This window comes from Barbus barbus (assembly GCF_936440315.1).
Source record: "Barbus barbus genome assembly, chromosome: 39".
Taxonomy (NCBI): domain Eukaryota; kingdom Metazoa; phylum Chordata; class Actinopteri; order Cypriniformes; family Cyprinidae; genus Barbus; species Barbus barbus.
In genome coordinates, this window is record NC_136717.1 from 14,770,607 (window position 1) to 14,790,528 (window position 19,922).

General features: G+C 36.6%; 1 protein-coding gene across 4 annotated transcripts in view; it reads left to right on the forward strand.

The window, feature by feature from the left end:
* Positions 1–19,922, forward strand: part of LOC306858741 (ankyrin repeat and sterile alpha motif domain-containing protein 1B) — a 174,332-nt gene that overhangs the window by 93,383 nt on the left and 61,027 nt on the right. For all 4 annotated transcript variants that reach the window (XM_079399426.1, XM_079399427.1, XM_079399428.1 and 1 more), the window contains one exon: positions 9,692–9,866. In XM_079399426.1, the coding sequence (XP_079255552.1) occupies positions 9,692–9,866 (175 nt within the window). The remainder of the gene's footprint in view (positions 1–9,691; positions 9,867–19,922) is intronic.

Here is a 19,922-nt window from a genome sequence, read left to right on the forward strand (position 1 = left end):
CAAAATTATGATGCATTCTTTTAGTCAAAATCTAAGGCACAATCAAGAAACCTTTGTGATGAAGACTCTCCCAGAAAGCACTGAAACACACTTAGGGCCAGTTTTACTAACAGCTTGCGCCAACGCAAACCATATTTTAGCGTTAAAATGATACTGTCAGGTTTTACTAAAGACGCGCAGTGACGAATTAGTGTTGAAAAGGCGTGGATACAGATATTTTTGCGCCTGACCTTGTTGAATATGCATTTGTAGAAGTTTCCCATTTAGACGCAAGATTTATGGGAGGAGAGTATTCAAATGAATCATGCAACAAGATACTAATTACTAATGTTTGCACTCGTCAAATTACTGGTGTTTGCGCCATTATTTAACGCCCAAAAAAGGCATGTCTTATATTTTGCGCTTGAAATGGCTGCAATTATTGTTGCCAGGAGGAGGCACCACAGAGAAGAGAGAGCGTGTGGTAGAAGGGAGAGGATTTTTTCCACATGTATTCATTTATTGGAATGCAAGAAAAACACGAATGTATAGTTTGCCATGTTATTTTTAATTTGCTTCAGGAAATAAAAGACCACTTGGAACCCTCAATTAGGAGTCACGCAATACCAGGTCTATCAAAACTTCTTGCAACCCTTAATTTTTTGGCCTCCGGTTCTTTTCATTGTACTGTGGCTTCTTTAGTTCTTATTATTTATTTGTGTCTGTGCTAATTTGCGCTGCGCTTGGTATATTGCGTTTGTTGATATGTAAATGAGATGTTGCGTCTGTGTTCTTGCATTTGCGCGTTGTCAGTAAATCACCCGCAGAAATTACCACGCCCATCAGCGCTGTTTTGGAATTGCGCTCTTGCGCTAATTTGCCTGTTTACTAAAACTAGCCCTTAGTGATCAATACAAAATACAAGATTTAATCAATTTTATCCAAAACGAAATCATATAACTGAATATTTGTATCTGCTATGTAGTTTATGCATATTATTAGGATTTTGGTTAGTTAACATGTTGATTGGAATTATTTGATCCCAGTAGAATTTGCAACAATCCCCTTTTAAGCATTAAGATACAGAGCATTTTGAATGTGGATCACTTATGAGGTTCCACTTTGGTTAAGATGCTGCCTTAGAAGGACAGACAGCAGGCAGCTTACAACAGTAGGTCTTGGAGAGCTGTAGTGTATTAATTGAAAATGTGTTTTCGGACACTGCAACAATTGTTTTACCTGATTTAATCTCTGTTTAACAAGGCTTTCTGGTCAAGAATTGATTCATGATCTGCATCTGCCTGGCAGAGGACAGTGCGTAATTAAATTTGTTAAAAATGTAATTAACCTTTTGTAGAAAAGCAGGACACAGTGAAATGTGTTCTTTTGTGTGCTTGAATGTGGACAGTAGAAGCTCTTGAGCTTTAGTGGGGACAGCTAAACCTCTTGATGCTTTATCACCACACACACACACACACACACACACACACACACACACACATATATAAACACAACCACTGTGATACAGCTAAGCTGAAAGACTGCATGACTTTATTCTCAAGTGTGTGCTTTCTCACTCAGGTTGCAGGAAAGAGAAACAAAATATAAACCTGTCATAACTGGTTTAAGCCTATTCAGTCAACTTCAATGTACATTTAGTGGCATTTGGCTGAACTGATTTTGATAACAAATATCTCTGATATTCAGATCCGAAAACAGAAAAAGAACCTGTTAAATGACCTCAAGAAGTCCTTTTCTTTATCTTCCACATCTGTTTTTAACAAGATCACAGGTACACATCTTTAGGTGCTTTGTGTGTGTGTGTGTGTGTGTGTGATTAATTTAGCTGTAAGTGGTTCTGATAATCTCGCTGCCCTTTCTGACAGTGCAAGATGTTGGAGAATGATGTTCCCTGTGTTTCTCTTGGCTGATGGAGATAAGAAAGAGAAAACATATATATCTATCTATATGACCCTTCCTATTTTTTAAAATAAATATACAGATTTTGCAGTGGTTGTGTAAATTTATTAACACAATTTATGAACACTCAGTTGTAGAAAAATTATGCACACTCAATTATGCAAAATCAAGTCTCTGATCTAAAAGAAGTTCAGGCTGCGTTTGAAATATGCGTCATTTTCAAAGACTTACAACTGACAGCGTTCGCATCTACATAGCTTTTGTCTATTTTAATGACAGGCATTACGAATGCGGTAGAAGACATCAGTCTTTTAGAAGAGAGTATATCAGCCTCTGATGAGAGAGAGAGAGATACTCAAAGCTGTCAAAATGCCTCTTGATGTGAAGCGCAGCCATTGGGCATAATTCACATAGTACAGAGGACTCTTCCAGCCACCGACCTGCTAGTTCTCCCTCACAACTGTTGTGAAATTAAAATTCAGAATTGAAATTTGATGACAGTGTGTTAGAGGAGCTGTGAAAGCAACCACTGGAACGGATGGTTGAAGAGGGTCGTGACATTATGATGTGTCCTTTTCAGCTTTTATCGACCTTTTAAAGTGTGTGTGGGTGTGTACTTGTGAGAAACAGAGAATTTAGATTAAGAAGTGTTTAATTGGTGGTGTGAACAAATGTGTGTGTGTTTGCACTGTGAACGAACTAAACGTGTAGCCCCCACACACTCACCAGTGACCTTGTGTTATGTGTCTTCTGTTGAAATCTTCCCATAGGCTCTCAAAGCTCTGTGGTCATAACATATTCAGCATTTTCTCTTTAATAGCAATTCAGGAATAAAAGATCATTTCATGCGCCCAGCTGGAAGTTGAGAACCACTTTGACGATTAAACTGTAACACTGCTGATGAAATGGTGACGAGCGAAATGATGCAGATTGCATATTTCATGCCCTCGGCCCCTTGAGTTTCGAGTTTGTCATGCTAATGATGCTAATATCATGTAATTCTTTGTGTGTGATACAAACAAACACAGCGTGAAGCACAAGCTTCATAACTCTCCTTTACTTTTCTTTCTTGAGCATTTACCATTTACCTAAAAGATGTTTAGCAGAATGTTCATGCTGCCCTTTTTAGTACAATTAAAGTGAATGGTGATCTGAAACGTTAAGCTTTTTTGAATATTAATTCATGTTTTTTATTTATCAAGGATGCATTAAATTGATTGATTGAAAAGTGACTGTAAAGATGGAACGTTGTTCTTTAGAATTTTCTATTCATCAGATATTCCTGATAAAAATGTATCAATGTTTTCACAAAAATATTGCACAGCACAACTGTATAATAAGAAATGTCTTGAGGACCAAACTAGCATATTAAAGCAAATGCTGAAAAGTCAGCTTTGCATCATAAATTGCATTTTAAAATATATAAAAAGGAAAACAGTTTTTTTCAACTGTAGTAATATTTTACAATATTACTGTTTTAACTGTATTTTTTGATCAAATAAATGCAGCCTTGGTGAACATAAGAGAATTTTTAAAAATCTTACTGACCTCAAATATAAAAATAGTTATTTTAAATTGTAATACAATTTCACAATATTACAGTTTTTACTATTTTTTTAAATTAAATAAATGCAGCTTTTTTCAAAAACATCAAAATGTCCAGAAGACTTTTTGTTGTATTTAAAAAAAGATGCAGCAGCATGAACATTTTGTTGTAGAGGTTCAGGTAATTTTGGTTGAACTTTTCCATTAATTTCCCATGATTTCTTCTGGTTTTGCTTCTTTCAGGATCATTTAAGGATAACAGGTGTTGTAAAATCCTGCAGTTGCTTGTCGGGTTGCTCTGAGGTGTCTCATTTTGTAATGAACAGCAGCCCCTCCTCCTTTGCTGAGTGTGTTCCTGTTGCCTTTTTTTAGCAACATGTATTTGGTAATGTTGTTGTTATTGCGGTGCTCCTGTTCTTGCAGCTTTGCCTCCGTTGTCATGGAGATGGCAGTTGTATTGAAGTGAGTGAAAGTGTGTGAGTGTGAGAAGGAGGGCGAGCAAGAGGAATGTTGATAAAGTGTTGCTCTATGCATCAAGGTTGTTCAACACCTCAATCTGTATCTTTATCTGGATGAATAAACTGCTTACGGCACTCAGTATTATAACCAGCCTTGAAAACGGCTATGTTTCATATGAATTATTGGTGCCCTTTCAAATTCACATCTACACCCTCAGTGGATCAGCTAGTGTGCAAAAGAGAACATAGATTTGTAAAGAACACCAGTTCTCTTATAACATTGTAAGTAGGGGTGGGCGATATGGGAAAAATATCATATCACAATTTTTTTTAGAATTATCACGATTCACGATTTTATCACGATTCTTTGTCATGTTAGTTTTACTATTTTGGTTTTACAAGTTGTCTGAGCATTACAGCCAAACTAGAAAGACACAGCCTTTCAAGGTAACAAAAAATATGGCAGATATTTAGGCCAAAGTGGGCGAAGATAAAAATCTTTGTCATTATTTTATCTTTCTTATTAAAAAATAAGAACAAAGATACACATTACAAATACACATAAAAATAAAACAAGCAGTGCTTTATTTTCAGGTACAATAGGTGTATTTAGCAGAGCATTCAATGAAATTGAATGAACAAATATAAAAATAAAACACTAGATAGACTGATTCCTAAAGCAACTGTATTAAAGTTTTTCAGTCAAGAAAAGTGAGTGATTTTTCTCTTTGCGTTTTGTTGTTTTGTTAACGTTAAATGAATAGTTCCCCCCAAAATAAGTATTCTGTCATCTGTCTGTCAATTCTGTCATAATGTTTTATTTTTATACCATCATTTACTCAAAAGTTGTTTTAAACCTGAATGAGTTTCTTTCTTCTGCTGAACATAAATGCTATTTTGAAGAAGGTGGAAAACCAAACAGTTGCTGGTCCTCAGTGACTTCCATAGGATTTTTCTTTCCTATCAAAGTCAATGTGGACCAGCAACTGTTTGGTTACCCTCATTCTTCAAAATATCTTATTTTGGGTTCAGCACAAGAAATTAATAGAGGTTTGGGACAACATGTGAGTGAGTAAATAATGACAGAAATTTAATTTTAGGGTGAACTATCCCTTTAATGACAGTCGACAGCATGTTTAGTGTCCTGTCTCTTTAAGACCTGCACGCATCTAATATACAGGCACGCATCCGTTTCTCTCTTAACTATTTACTTTCATTTTAGAGATAACCAACTGAGTCTGTATGTAAACCTTGTGTGTTTTGAAAGTATTAGCACAAAAGATAAGTTAGTTGAGTAATCAGGCGCTGTTAGACAGGCTTTTTAGTGCGCGTGCTTCAGGTGTATGCGCTCAGAAAAAGCGCATGTCAGACCAGCGCGCGAATGAAACATTTAACCAGCAAGGCTTGTATGCAAATAATGTACTTATGCGATCGCGAATAAGTGCAGTGTCCTGTCAGAGTAACTCTACTGCTATATGTCCTGTTGTACAGTAAATAGAGACGGAGGCACCAGAACTGTATTTAAAATAATGTGCGCTGTAGCACGATACTACGATATTTCTTCAAAAGCAGATCGTGGAGACATTTTTATCGTCCACGATCAAAAATCGTCATATGCACACCCCTAATTGTAAGATGACTTTATCGCTGTAAAAGTAAAAGCTTCTGATTGGATCTCCAGAAACAGATCTTAATACAAAGCATATACAAAGTTATAGTGTCTCAGAGATTATGAAATATGACCAAGGTGTTTTTCATATTTTGTGAATGTGCAGTCTTTTTAGTCAAATTGTTTGTCAAATTTCAGGCAATTTTTTTTTATATAATAAATACATTTTCATTGTTTTATTTTGTCATTTTCGTGTTATGAAAATTACACACATTTTATAAATTCTAAATTCCCAAGTTCTCAATACTTTGTTGTGATGGGTCCACAACATACAACATACTGACTATGAGAAACTTATATGTCAGCTTATGTCTATATGTCTACTAACCCTAAACCTTACCTAACAGTCTACTCTGAGAGTTACTAGACTTGTAGTAGCAAATTAGTGAGAATTAGTTGATATGTAACTGCAAAGTTACTTATAGTTAATAGAATGTCTAAAGTGGACTATCAAAATAAAGTTTAACCATTATATTTGTGTTGCACATTATGGTAATGAGCATTGGATTTGAACACGTTCTTGACAAGTGTCATGAGAGTCACTCTGAGATCCTCGTAGATCAATAGTCTGTGTCACTCAGTGTGATTGTATTTCCCAAACCAGATGAGCATATAAAATCAGCGCTGAATGAATCTCCGGAATTATAAATTCTCGCTCTGAGGTTTGAGCTGAATGTGATCTGCATATGCATTGACAGTACTGCATTCCTGAATGTGCTGAATGCCCCACTGGGAGGTGAAACAGTCACGTTAGTGGCATTTATTGCCCCACGATCCCAGAGCCCACTGAATAATTATCATAATTACCATCCATAAATTAGTGCACAATTTCTCACTCTGCACTCGCTCTCCGAATAATGGGCCAGCATAATCAAGGTAGTATTAGTGAGCTAACGCACAACCACACACGTGCATGTGTATGTAAGTGAAGCAGGTGTGCATCCTGTTCCTCCTATCTGATCTTCATTTCGGGGAAAGGGTGAGTGTGTGATAGTGTGTGTGTGTGTGTGAGAGAGAGAGACTGCTGTACAACATTATTAGAGGAGACAGTGGGTGTGTTTGATGAACAGGTATGTTTTGTTTTTAATTTAACTACAGTCAGCCATGACAGACTCATTAGGAGTTCATGGTGTGAGACTGTCAGTGTGTGAGTAACAAGTTCATTAGCAGCGGTTCCTGACACTAAGGTGTGTTTGACAACAAAATGAAAATTTGCTGATTTTGGGCAAAACTGTGGCAGATGTGAATAGTCAAACAACACATTTGCTTAACTGTCTTTTTCACCTATTTTCCATCAGAAAAGGGCAATTAAGTGCTGCAGAGTTTTTGAAAAGTCTGCATTGAAAAGCAGTAATAGTGAGTAAGGTTTCTAAATAAAGTATACATGAAATCAAAAACAGGTCAAATATCTGCTTGGTATAATAATAATAGCATTGGTATTTTCAGTAATCGCTGGGATCGGATATATATACAATGCAGAATAGGACGTTCCAGAATCATACACGATTCTTAATATTAAATGAAGATCCTCCAGTGCAGTATTTCTTACACGTATTTTATTAAACTGTGCTGGTTTACGCTCTCTAAGGAAATTATAGTATTCTTAAATTTTAAGCAGAGTCAACCTTGAATCCATTATAGAGTTTTTATCTAAAGCAAACCGATAAAGGTTTTAAATGGATCTTTTTATAATATTTCCACATGAAAATAGCAAAGGAAGTTGGTAGTTGCTTTAAAACGCCAACCAACCAACAGTATGCTAATACTAACACTACTAATAATGATTATTATTTTTGTATTATTTTTATTATTATTTATATACTTTGCATAAAATTGGCAAATACAAACAGATAAGGATCAAACAGAAAATAAATAGAAAAAGTTACACAAACAGGAGAGCAGAATACAAGCAGAGGGAGCAAATGCTAAACAAAATTAATAAATAAACAAAGAAGAAACTAAGTATAATAGTATGTTAAGAAACTTTGTCTAAATATGATCTTATATCCATTTTGTATACTGAGCTAGTCTGAGTGAGCATGAGGCCAAAAACATCTTTGAAAATTGTCAAATTGTCAAAGGAAACGGCTGTTAGGGAGGTGATAAGTTATAAATTGGCCAGAGGCCGTAAGAGGTAAGCAGCAGTCGTATTATACATTATTAGACATAAACAGAAGAAAGAAACTTGATTTAAGGGTGGATGAAGCATGTACGGGAAAGAGCTTTTGATTTAAACTGATTTATTACATATGAAAAGTTGTTTTTTGTATAGAGCATAGACAACAGTTATACCTGCTTTCACCCTCTTTTTTTACTTCAGTCTTCTTTGCTTTTTCTCCAAAACCATCTTTTTCAATTTCTCTCAGATTTTCTCCTTTCAGTGTTTTAGTATTCTTTATTTCATCTGTGTTTTCAAGTGGTGCCAGGTTTCTGCCAAGTGCGTGCGTGTGTGAAATGAAGTCACTTAAATCAGAGACATTTTTCTCATGCAAATGAATTAATTTGGCATTTTGGACACCTGTGATGTAACAGGAAGTGAAGATGATGCTTATGTAAGGCTTCCTGTGGTTACACAACTGCTTGACTCTACACTCTAGTCATCTCTTTTTGTTGTTTTCTCTCCCTGTCTCACTCTGTCTCTCCCTCTCGCTGAGCAATATGTATCTCACATCCATTCCACCTCCTACTTTCAGGCTTTTTGAAAACTTTCTTCTCTCCTGCAGACAAACTCTGTTGCATAGTGCATTGGATTTTTGTTGGGATGTCTTTGCAGAGATTGTTAGTGAAGGAATGCCTCAGAATATCATTCAAACTTGAAGGTGGGATCTATTGATTTGAGCCAGTAATCTACTATGCAGGTCATCTAGCATGTGCACAGCAAAATTCTATCTACCAGAAAGAACACCTTAGCAACTGTGTAGCAACAAATTCACCTCATTTTTGCATTGTTGCTGTGAGTTTTGTTTGGGCACCATGCGCAAAAAAAGAGGTTCCTATGATTTTCAAGTCATTTATGAAAACTCATTTTTAGCAAATAAATAAACAAAACTAAAAAATAAATTAATTAATTAAAACAAGTTTTCACTTTGCTTCCCATAATTATGACTCGCAATTTGTTTTATTGCGACTATATTACGTAACTGTGACTCTCACAATGGCAACTATTTTTCATGAATGCTACTTTCTTACAATTGTAACTATTTCTCATAATTGTGAATTTATATCTCGCAATTTGTCTTTATATTTCGCAGTTTCGAATTTATATGTCATAAATGTGACTATATATTTTAATTGCAACTTTATACTGCAAAATGCTATATAATTAATTATTAATATAATTAATATAAATATAAATGCTATATAATATAATTGCGCCTATTTCTTATTAATGCAACTTCTTTACACCTAACTTCAATTTTGTATCTTACAAATTTGACTTTATTTTTATTTGTGACTTTCTCACAATTTGCGACTGTTTCTCGAAATTGTGAATTTAGCTCTTACAATTTAACTTCATATTTCTCACTTTTTTGACACTTTCTCGTAATTTAGACTTTCTGTACCTCAAAATGTGATGCTATATCTCTCAATTGCAACTATTACTAATAACTGCAATATCACATCTCAAATATCACAATGTGACTTTATATCTCATAGTGTGAATTTATATATTTTAAACTTTATCACACTTACCTACCTAAGTTAGATATGGGTTTCCATTTTACTTTTGTTTAAAAACAAGTTTGATAAAATTCTGGTGAATCTTAAACATGAACATTGCTCAGTGAAACATGACCACCCTCAGTCTGCCACTCTTAATTTTCTGCACATTAATGCATTGTCGTTCATTTTCACAGTCCAGAAATGTGATACCACTCTTTTCTAGTGACTCCAGCAGCCAGTAATTGGTTATGTTGCACATCATTGCTTTCCACGTGGGCTACGTTGCCTCACAAAAGGCCTTCAGTTTATTCATTTTATTGAAGTGTAAATTCTACATTACAATTTAGATAGAATTACATAAGGATCTGTTGCAGGAGACTCGGCTAATATAAAATAGGCTTATAAAAATCTCCTCTTTAAGTGACTGATGCTAACATTACACTCTTTCCTGTCATAGCCAAAGCAACGGACCTCACTGTCCTCCTCCCAGGACGTCCAGAAACCCCTGCAGAACCACAGCGGTGATCCTTCAGAGGTCAGTTCATCACTTGGCTACGCCAGTTTCAGCACCAGCCCCCCCATCAGCCCCGCCAACTGCTCCATCGGATCCGCCGAAGACTACGGCCTCACTGGTACGACTTTCTTTAGCATTTAATTTCCTCTTGTTGTCTAGAGGACAAGATTTCTCAAATATAATCCCTTACGGCAAATAAAAAAGACATGATTTGAGAAAACTGCTGACATGCAGTAAGAATATGGAGGTGTAAAAGTGTCTGAGTGAACAAATAATGGAAGCTTTGGGATACATTCGCTGTCTGTTCACAGGGATACTGTTTCTATTGGCATTTCAGCCAATGAGATCACAAGCTGGATAAAACAACCTGACCCCCCCTTACGTTTCTCATATAGACATTTTAATTTCAGCAGGAGGCCTCTCTCTTGATTGGCTCAGAGTGCTTGTGCCAACAACAGAGTGATTCCCACTGCTTTGAGCAGCGCTAGTGTAAAAGTGTGACTAAATTACTCATCAAACCACCTTTTAATGGCTTGAACGGCGTTTTAAAGTGCCGCTCAGCTACTCGGCACTGTATGAAACCGGCATGTGGGAATGTCCTCGGTCTGAATTGTTGCACACAGAGAGGGCTGCTGCAAACGCACCATTTCAGCAGACGTCAGTGTTTTGGCACGGGCGGTTTCACTGCCAAGGCCGCCACTTCCTGCCTGTCATTTCCTCAGCATCCACCTACGGCACTGCTGGCCGAGTGGGCAGTTGATGCTGTTTCCATGGCGATGTCATTCCTGGTGCTAAGGTGGGGTAGTCATGGTGATGCTGGTGTACTTTGTTGGTTTGTACTAATGCTGTGCACGTGCTTGTCTGGCACCCTGATCCCCTGGCGCATGTGTTCAGAGAAAATGGGGAAAAGTAGCAAGGAGGGAGAGAGAGAATCTAATTAGAAGAGTTACTGCTTATTCACTTTTGCCAAGTTTGCTGTTTTCAGTTTAGATACGGTCAGTAACAGTGGGGGATGTTGCAATATCTACCTTTGTTAAAAGTTTTTTCCCCCCATTTTTACTTTGCTCATTCAGTCAGGCAGCATCCAAAATTAACACCCACCACTTTTTAGTTAAAGTTGTAGTTGGCAAGTAAATAAAACACTTATTTGTGATTTGACCAGCTTTTTCCAGTAGTAGTTTATCATGGAGGACTAAATATGTTATTTTTCCTCCAGATGTGAAATAACTCTCGTTAAATAAATTGATATGAGAAACAAAATAATGATGTGTCTTTACGTTTTTGCGACAGATACAGTTACTTCTCTGCAGTTACACAGTTAGCACTATTTGTCACTAATATGCAAGGAAAAATTAGTTAAATAACAATTCAGGTATATATACAGTATATTGTTTGTGTATATATATATATATATATATATATATATTGTAAAATGTAAAATTCACAAAATAATGCACAGTACTTTTTATGGCTGGTAGAAAATATGTATTTAGTTCTGGCCCCAATTTTTATTTTATTTTATTATTTTGCACAGTGCTTTTCATGGCTGGAAAGAAAGATTTATTGCTGGTAAATTCACTCCCCATTGACAGGTGTGGCAAAAAGTTAATTTAGAATTTTGCTGTTGGGCTAAGCTGTCAAACTTTTCAACCATTTATTAAACTCAGTCACTCGTATAGATCCCAACGGGTGTCACAGGAGGACCTGGCAACCTTTTAACCAAAGCCTCATTTGGCCTGTGAGTTACACGACTCTCCCTGGCCACATTACACACCATTCCCTCTGTACAAGACAAGCGATCTCTTAAAGAAGGCAAACGGTGATAGATAGCGAAGGAAATGTCGCTGCAGCACACAAAACCCTTTTGGCGCTACAGGGGAGTTTATATCTCTGTTTGCCAGGTCTCTACTGTGAAAAGGGCCTTTTCATCTCAGTCACTCTCCAGTCTAACAGGGGGCTTTTCAAATGGAGGGGTCCTCTGCTCTTCTCTTTGATGGCGGCTCCCTGACGGTCTGCCCTAATAAACGTGTCCTGTGTCCCACCATCGCAGGACTTTGTAATGGTGGCGTTTCATGGGGTTTTTGAGCTTGTTTCATCCGGTGACGTTAAGTTCTGAAATTCTTTGCCTTGAACAGAAGCAGATTTTTGGGTTATCAGCACTGAGATCTCAGAGTACGTTCAGTCGACTCGGTACTTTTATTTAATTCTGCTGGCATACGAAGACAAAAAAGGGCCATCACAGGAATCACATGTTAGCATCTCCTCTGAGAGTCCAAGACATGAATTCCAAGCGCTGTTGCGATTGAAGTCGCGGATCAGAGCAAAATCACAGTAAAGGCATTGAAGTCCTCTCTCTGCAGCTCCAGGAATAGATCTCACATTTTCATGCTTTCGTTCACCCCATCTTCTTTTTTTTTCCATCTTCCTCCTCCTCACTATTTATTAGCTTTATAAGGTCCATTGTATTGTTGCCTTGGCAACTAGTGTTGAGTGAGGAGCGCATTGTAGTTTCTTTGATGCCATGCCTTCATAGGTAATGAAATGAAGTTCTGTCGTTTCCCTACAGTAGGTGCGAGAGAGATGGAGAGACAAGTTCTCATCGCTTTGGGTTACCAAAAGTGGTGTATTTTTATCCAGTTGCGCTTGGTGCAAGCGTTATTGATGTGGCGTTTTGTAACTGTGGAGAGATATGAGTGAGATTGCAGCACTGCGAAACACAGAGGTCTTTCAGCTGTGAGAGACAGTCAAGTTGTTCTCTTTTTGGTCCCAGGCATAATAACCTGCATCCTTAACCCCCACCCAACTGAAAAGTTAAGCAGTGATTTCATCGGTGATGGCAGAATTCAATATTAGAATAGTTCTAATATTTAATAGTTGATTTTCTTTGCAAGCTTCTACTTATGACTTTAGAAATAAATTCTTCTGATTGGAATACACTTGATGCATTTTGCAATTTTTTTGGACGTTTTTGCAGATTGTGCAGTGACTGAATGAATGAGTACAAACTACTAAAGTAAATTAGTTGTAACTTATAATACAGTAACAATTACAGTAGCTTCAACAATGATTTTTTAAATGAGTTCCCCAACTCTGAACTTAAGGGCTTAAAGAAAATACTGGGTTTCCCACAGGCAATTACAACATTGTGGTGGCGTTCTTGTGCATTCAACCAGTAAATACGACCATTCTGACTTACTTCATTCATCACTTAATGGCAGCATCAGTCTAGTCTGTAGGCATCTTGGTAACGCCCTTGGGCAGCTATTTCCAGACAAGAAAGCACATCTACTTGAATGGAGAAGCAATGAAATTTCTTAAATTGACGGCTATATATATATATATATATATATATATATATATATATATATATATATATATATATATACAGTATATATATACAGTATATGCGTTTTTAATAAGAATTTATAATATTTAAATTATAAGCAAAAGAAATTGAGTTACATTGTAAATGTAAAATTGAAAAGTCAGAGCTTAGGTCAGAGTTTAGGGATGTAGAATATGGTCATGCAGAATATGTGCATTATAAATACTAATAAACAGCCAATATGTTAATAATAGGCATGCTAATAAGCAACTAGTTAATAGTGAGAATTGGTCCCTATGCTAAAGTGTTACCACATTTTATGTTTTTACTGATTACTGATTTTGCATTAATTCATTAAGTGTCAGTAAAGGCTTGTGAATTGTTACAAAAAAAGTCAAATAAATGCTGTTCTTTTGACATTTCTGTTCATCAAAGAATCCAGAAAAAATGTATCACGGTTTCAACAAAAATATTATTATTTCAACATTATTTCTTGATTTCTGAAGAATTATGTGACACAGACGACTGGAGTAATGGCTGCTGAAAATTCAGCTTTACCATCACAGGAATAAATTACATTTTAAAATATATCGCAATAGAAAACATTTCATTTCAATTGTAATAATATCACAATATCACTGTTTTTACTTCTTAATCAAATACGTTTAGCCTTGGTGATCAAAAGAGACTTCTTCAAAAACTTTAAAGCGTTTTACCAACACAAAACTTTTGAAAGGTAGTGGACATTTAATTGGTTCTATATAAATAGTGCAGAATCTTAAATATTTCTTCTGTATGTTGTCAGCCCTTTTTTAAATATTATTGTTATTGTTATTATTATATGTATTTATTTTATTTCTTTATTATCATCATTATTATTATTATTATTTTAAATCCTAAAACTTTGACAAAATTTCCTAGTTTCAGTTTGAGCGCAGAATTTTAGATCCCACTTTGTTGATAATTTTCCTCTAATCATCAATAAATCATGTCCCAAAATACATTTTATTTAAAAAGAATTATTGGTCCACTAATCTAGAATAAGAATAGATATTGCCTATATGAGTTGACTGTCTCTCATAATTGAAAGGTGGACTGTCCAGAGTGTCTTCCTGTCTTCTTCTGTACTGCCTCATAGAGTTCTTCAAACATCTAAGAACTATAAACTGACCTCTTGGCCACTTATGCTGGTCACCGTATTAATGGAGTGTTTTTGGTGTGTGCCCATGCACTCATGCAAGCATTATTGTGCGCTCTACTCATCTTTATGACTCAGTGTGCTAACGGGGCTCTGTGGCATAATTAAACACCATCATTCCATTAAAGAGAGTTTGATTAGAGGATATGTGTGTGTGTGTGTGTGTTTTCTCTGTAGTGCAGCCACCCACAGGGATTCAGAGATCACAGTCTTGTTTGTTGAGGGGTTAGATAAAAATGTATGTTTTTATTGTCCACCCATAAACACACGTACAAATATATGTGCAGTTACAACTGTATAAACACACACCACTCACACAAACACACACGTACCATCTGAACAGTTCTGGTTTCTAATGTAACACCAATCTAACATCACTCTTCTGACAGCATGCAGACCCCACAGCACTTGTCGATGCTGGTTGCCTGGGAGATCTGCAGTTAGAGACAAGTGGGAAAGCTACAGTGAATTCAATATTTCATAATTGTTTATGATTCCTGTGGGCATATAGGGAGAGATACATGGCAATTCCGTATAAGAAAGGGTATATTGAATAGTATATGGTTGCCGGTGCCGCCCATGAGAACTGAGAGACTGACAGACTCATAGACTGATTTGAATCCATGTGCATGTAGACGTTGGGCAGCAGGCCCTTTAAAATGTTCAGTGATTGACAGCTCTGATATTGTTCTGTGGCTTTTAATATCTGAGTGAGTCAAAGACGAACAGCACAGAAAATGAAACAAGATTGTACCAGACGTGATCCTGAACCCTTGCTTGCAAGCATAACCTAACTTACCCCTGCCGATGTAGCGCTCTCACTTGTACACGCCTGCTTTATGACTGTCTGTAGGCTACACAAGCTCATTTTTTGTGCTAATTTATGTTAATGTCACTACAAGTTTTTTGGCTATTGGGATTTTATGCTGAATGCTTGAGTTGAGATGTTTGATAAGGCATCACTATTACTATTGCTCATACTATTGTGTTAGTGATATGAACAAAGCTCAAATTTTAAGTACACTGCAGTACATTGAGGAAAGGAATGTTTTGACTCTTCACGGTGATTGATTTATTGGTTGGTTGCGATGTGTTTTGGTGTTTTTTAGAACGATGCTATGCGATTGCTAGGACTTTACTTACTGTCCCAAATCAAAAGAGCCCAAATTCCCTGTGATATTCTAGTCTCTATATGTCCCTCCTTCAATGTCTCTATGGAATTTGTTACATTTTTCACCCTTTTCATGATCTGCCAGGTGAAAATCACAAGTCTGATCAATTCTTTGTATCTTTTTTTTCTTCTTTTTTCTTAATTTTTAATTTTTAAATGTTTATTTTACTTTGATCCTCTCGCCTCTCACCCAACTTAGAGTACTCCTGTCTGTCCCCCAATATACTGTTATATGATTTTTTAATGCATTTGAAAGAAGTCTCACTGTTACTAGGGATGCATTTATTTGATCCAAAACACAGAAAAACAGTAATATATTGTGAAATATTTTAAAATGTACAGTAATTTATTCCTGTGATGGCAAAGCTGAATTTTCAGCATCATTACTCCACTCTTCAGGATCACATGATCCTTCAGAAAGCATTCTAATAAGCTGATTTGGTCCTCAAGAAACACTTCATATTATCAAAATTTGAAAAACAGTTGTGCTGCTTAGTATTGATGAACAGGATTTGAATTATTATTATTTTTTTTTACTTTTGGTCAAATTTTTGTGTGCTTGCTGAATAATTATAGTAAAAAAAATCTTTAATTTTAAAAAAATCAGATTTTATTTAATTACTGTATCCTGCAGACCAGACCCTAAGTATGAGCAATAGTAATATTGATGTTTGCCTTAGCAAGCACTGCGAAGATTTTTCTCTGCACTATTAGAATATTACAGTCATATATTATTAAATGTAAAAAGCATGGGTACAGAAAATTTTTTCTCTCTTTCTCTCTCTGTGAGCTGCTGTAGGTCTGGCAGGATCTCTGGCCCTATTTTTGGCAGGAAATGGGTGCAGTTCAATACGGCGCAGTAAACATTTGTTAACAAGCAATTAAACATGTGGCCTTTAATCCACTGCAAAGACAGCCATCAGCTCAGAGTGTGTGTGTGTGTGTGTGTGTGTGTGTAAGAGGCTCAGCCCATTCTGCTCTTTTTCAACTGTTCTCCACCATTACTTCCTCCTGCGTCTACAACCCCACCCTGATTATGAATTTCAGACTAATCTAAATAGACAGATAACTTCAACACACAGTGAGCCACAAGTTCACATATGTCAGCTCACAAATACATATGTGCAGAATACTTATCTTTCAGTTTCTCTCCAAAGCTGTGACATGACAAGACATGACAGTGTGATCGAGTATGTGCACAGATGAGCGTGTGTGAGTGTGTGTGCTCAAAAACATCACTGGAATGTTTTGTGGTACAACAGTGGCCCTATCAGATCTTTGAGAATGAAAAGCTACATGTAAACGAAGGTGTGAGAGTGTGACCTCAGAGGTGAGAGCCTCATTCCTCACAAGATCTTTCTCCTGGAAAGTTCTGCTGGCTGTTTTGCTGCTTCATACCCGTCCTGCAAAGGTAAAAACGAGTGTGATAGAGGTTTTCAAGAAGGAGGTAGGTGGTGTAGCTTTATTGCAGCATGTGGTATTTTTAGCCATGGATTGTTCTCCATGGAAATGTTTAATGGGGGGAGGGGAGATTCACAACTTTTTTTAGGAATATCCACTCTTTTTAATTTAACCCCTATCGGGCTTCAGATTTGCTTTTCACTGGCAGCCCAGCATGCACTGCAGCTCCTGTTATATCACTTGCTCTGGCTGATGTTCTCCTCCCTGCTGTTTACTGCATGTTCTGGAGAAGCTCTTCGCACTAGTGAGTCAGAAATACAGCAGCGTAAGCCCATCATCTCAACAAGACCCCCGTAAGTTACTCTTACACCCCAGCCGTCTAGTCACCTGAAATCAAACTTCAGTCCTCATTTACTATGCTTTCAAAACAGGAAGTGGTCCATATATGACTTGAGCTCTATATTCTGAAAATCTCTCTCAAATCTCATTTGGGTTTAAGTATGTTAAATAGGATGTATCATTCTTGTTCAAGTCATTCTTGATGTGCCAAGTTTGAATATGTGCAAGTGCAAATGAGATTTAACCTTGTAAAGCCTTACATGAAATAATAGTCCTTTTTTTGGATTTGTTTATTGAACCTTTAAACAAAAATTTGCATGCATGTTGTCATATTTGATGCACAAGAATTTTATGGCTCATATAGTATGATATAGGAGACTATGGTGCTCATACAAAGAAAACACCTTAATACTGCCCCATAATTTCAAAGGCCCAAACTGAGCAAAGATACGTAATTTTCTGATATTTATATAATAATTTGACACAATAATAATGTGAATAAATGAGATCTTTATCTTTAACAGGATAGCAGACTATTTACATAAAATTGCATATAAATATCAGTTGTCACTCTATATCTCCCAATAATAGGTCTTAGTAAGATGATATTTAAATGTTTATAGTAATTTTAGGATTAAAACTCTGTACTTTTTGGTTGGGTAATGCAATGTAATACAATGATAATTGAGAGATGAATAAACAATCGTTTCTCCTGTTGTATCATATATGATACATTTTAACATTATTTTTAATAAAAAAAAATAATGTATGGATACTGAAGTAAACCTACAACAGAGTTTTCAGCAAAGTTCTGATCACAGGAAATCTGTATCAAATATGATACAGTTGACTTTATGGTATTAATATATTATTTCAATCTTTTCATCAGAGGCTATATAATATGTATAAAATGATGTATCTTTTGAAGTTTGGAACATGTAAATTGTGACACAGTTTTAATTTTTTGTGCAAAAATCCTTTTAAACCTGAGAAATTTGCCACAGCTGTTATTCAATTGCTTTTTGCATCTGTTCTCTGCTCGCTTTGTTGAATACATGGCCTGTCAGTCCATCAAATTGAACAGGATGGATTTGTTTTTATCAGGGCATGATCTCTGCCCCACTGTTTTCGCCTCAAAGCTCCAGCGTCTCGTATGTGTCTTCATAAATTACGACAAGTAACCCAAGCGATCTAATTACGTGGGAAGAGTTCAGACGCTGTGCTGCGGGATAGATTTCCTCCCGCTGACCCCGGATCAGCCTTTTGTACCCTGCGTGAGCTTTTGATGCACTCTCTGCTGTGCTCAGATAAGACTTGAGCATTTCTGCTGAGATCTCTCTGATTCTTTGCCCTGTGGGTCAGTTCAGATGGCGCCGTAGTCAATCTGCAGTAGATCGTATCTGTCTGTCTGTCTTACTTTCTCTGTTTCCTCTCCCCTTCTGAAGGCCAAGAGCTTTGAGCCCATGATTTTAGGAAGCCACTGTGCTGTTTCTATGACTACCGGATGTCACCTGTTGCGGTTGCAGATGTAGATCTGACCTGAGAGGAATGTGGAAAAAATGACAGATATTAGAAACAATAGAGGGGGAAACACTAAAATACATCAATGCTAATTTTGGTTCATTTAATTCTATATTATGTTATATAGATAATCTAGTTTTTGTTTAATTTAATTTCATTTTACTTCATTTTATGTCATTTCATGTTTTTATTTTATTAAGAAATTTCCAATCTCAGATCTCAAAGCACTTCCGACATTTTCAAAAATAACTGCGCAGATTCGATTTCTCAGAAAACCTTAAACACCACCCCCCCCCCACACACACACACACACACACACACAAAACAATCTCTTTCCCCTGATACCTCTCGTAGTTTTGTGACACATCTCTCTCAGTAATGGCAAAGATCTCGGAGCACTCGTGCCTTTATATTACCCATAAGTTGTGCATTTTATTTTATCTGTTTCCCAGAAACTGAAGTGAACTTTCCATTATGGCTGTGTAGGTGTGCTGAGTGGTTTCTATACTGTAGATGGTTATCCACTTCTGCCTTGCTGTGAGTCTGGTGAACACACTCATTTTTTCTTTAACATGCAACTTCACTGTATGCTCTTATTTAGGTCCTTGAGTTTGTTTTCATTTCAAGTCTTTTATTTGATCAAAAACTGTATGATCTTAAACTATTTACACTGATATTAGACCTATTTCAGAATCAGTATTATGATACTGTCCATTTTGGGAGGCTCATTTGCATCTTTATTATGTGGTAAAGAGGGCGGAGGAAGTTGTAATGGAAAAATAGCGGAAATGAGATTGGAACAGTTGAGCCATGACACTTTCTTGCAATGTAAACACAATGTCTGTAGTCAGACAGACCTTTTTTTTTTCTTTTGATCCTTTTCAGTGTGAGTTTTTCCTGCAGTGTGTTTGTATTTGGCTTCTCGCAGTTGACGGTCAAGGCCTCTCTGTGTTTTGTATGCCAACCGCTGTTTTGTCTGAGATGGCAGTGACCTTTACTACTGTTTTGATAGCTCATGTTGTTTCTGTCTCTCTCTCAATAGATTAACTCATCATGGCGTTTAACTTGCGGTCCTTTCGCTCTAGTTGATCAAAACTGACATGGGCCCTTTTGTACACATTATCCTCTCTCTTCAGGGTCATAAGCTAATCTGGGACTTTGTTTTAAAGGATTGTTTCAGTCACCCTAATATCGCTCCAAACCTGTATGACTTACTTTC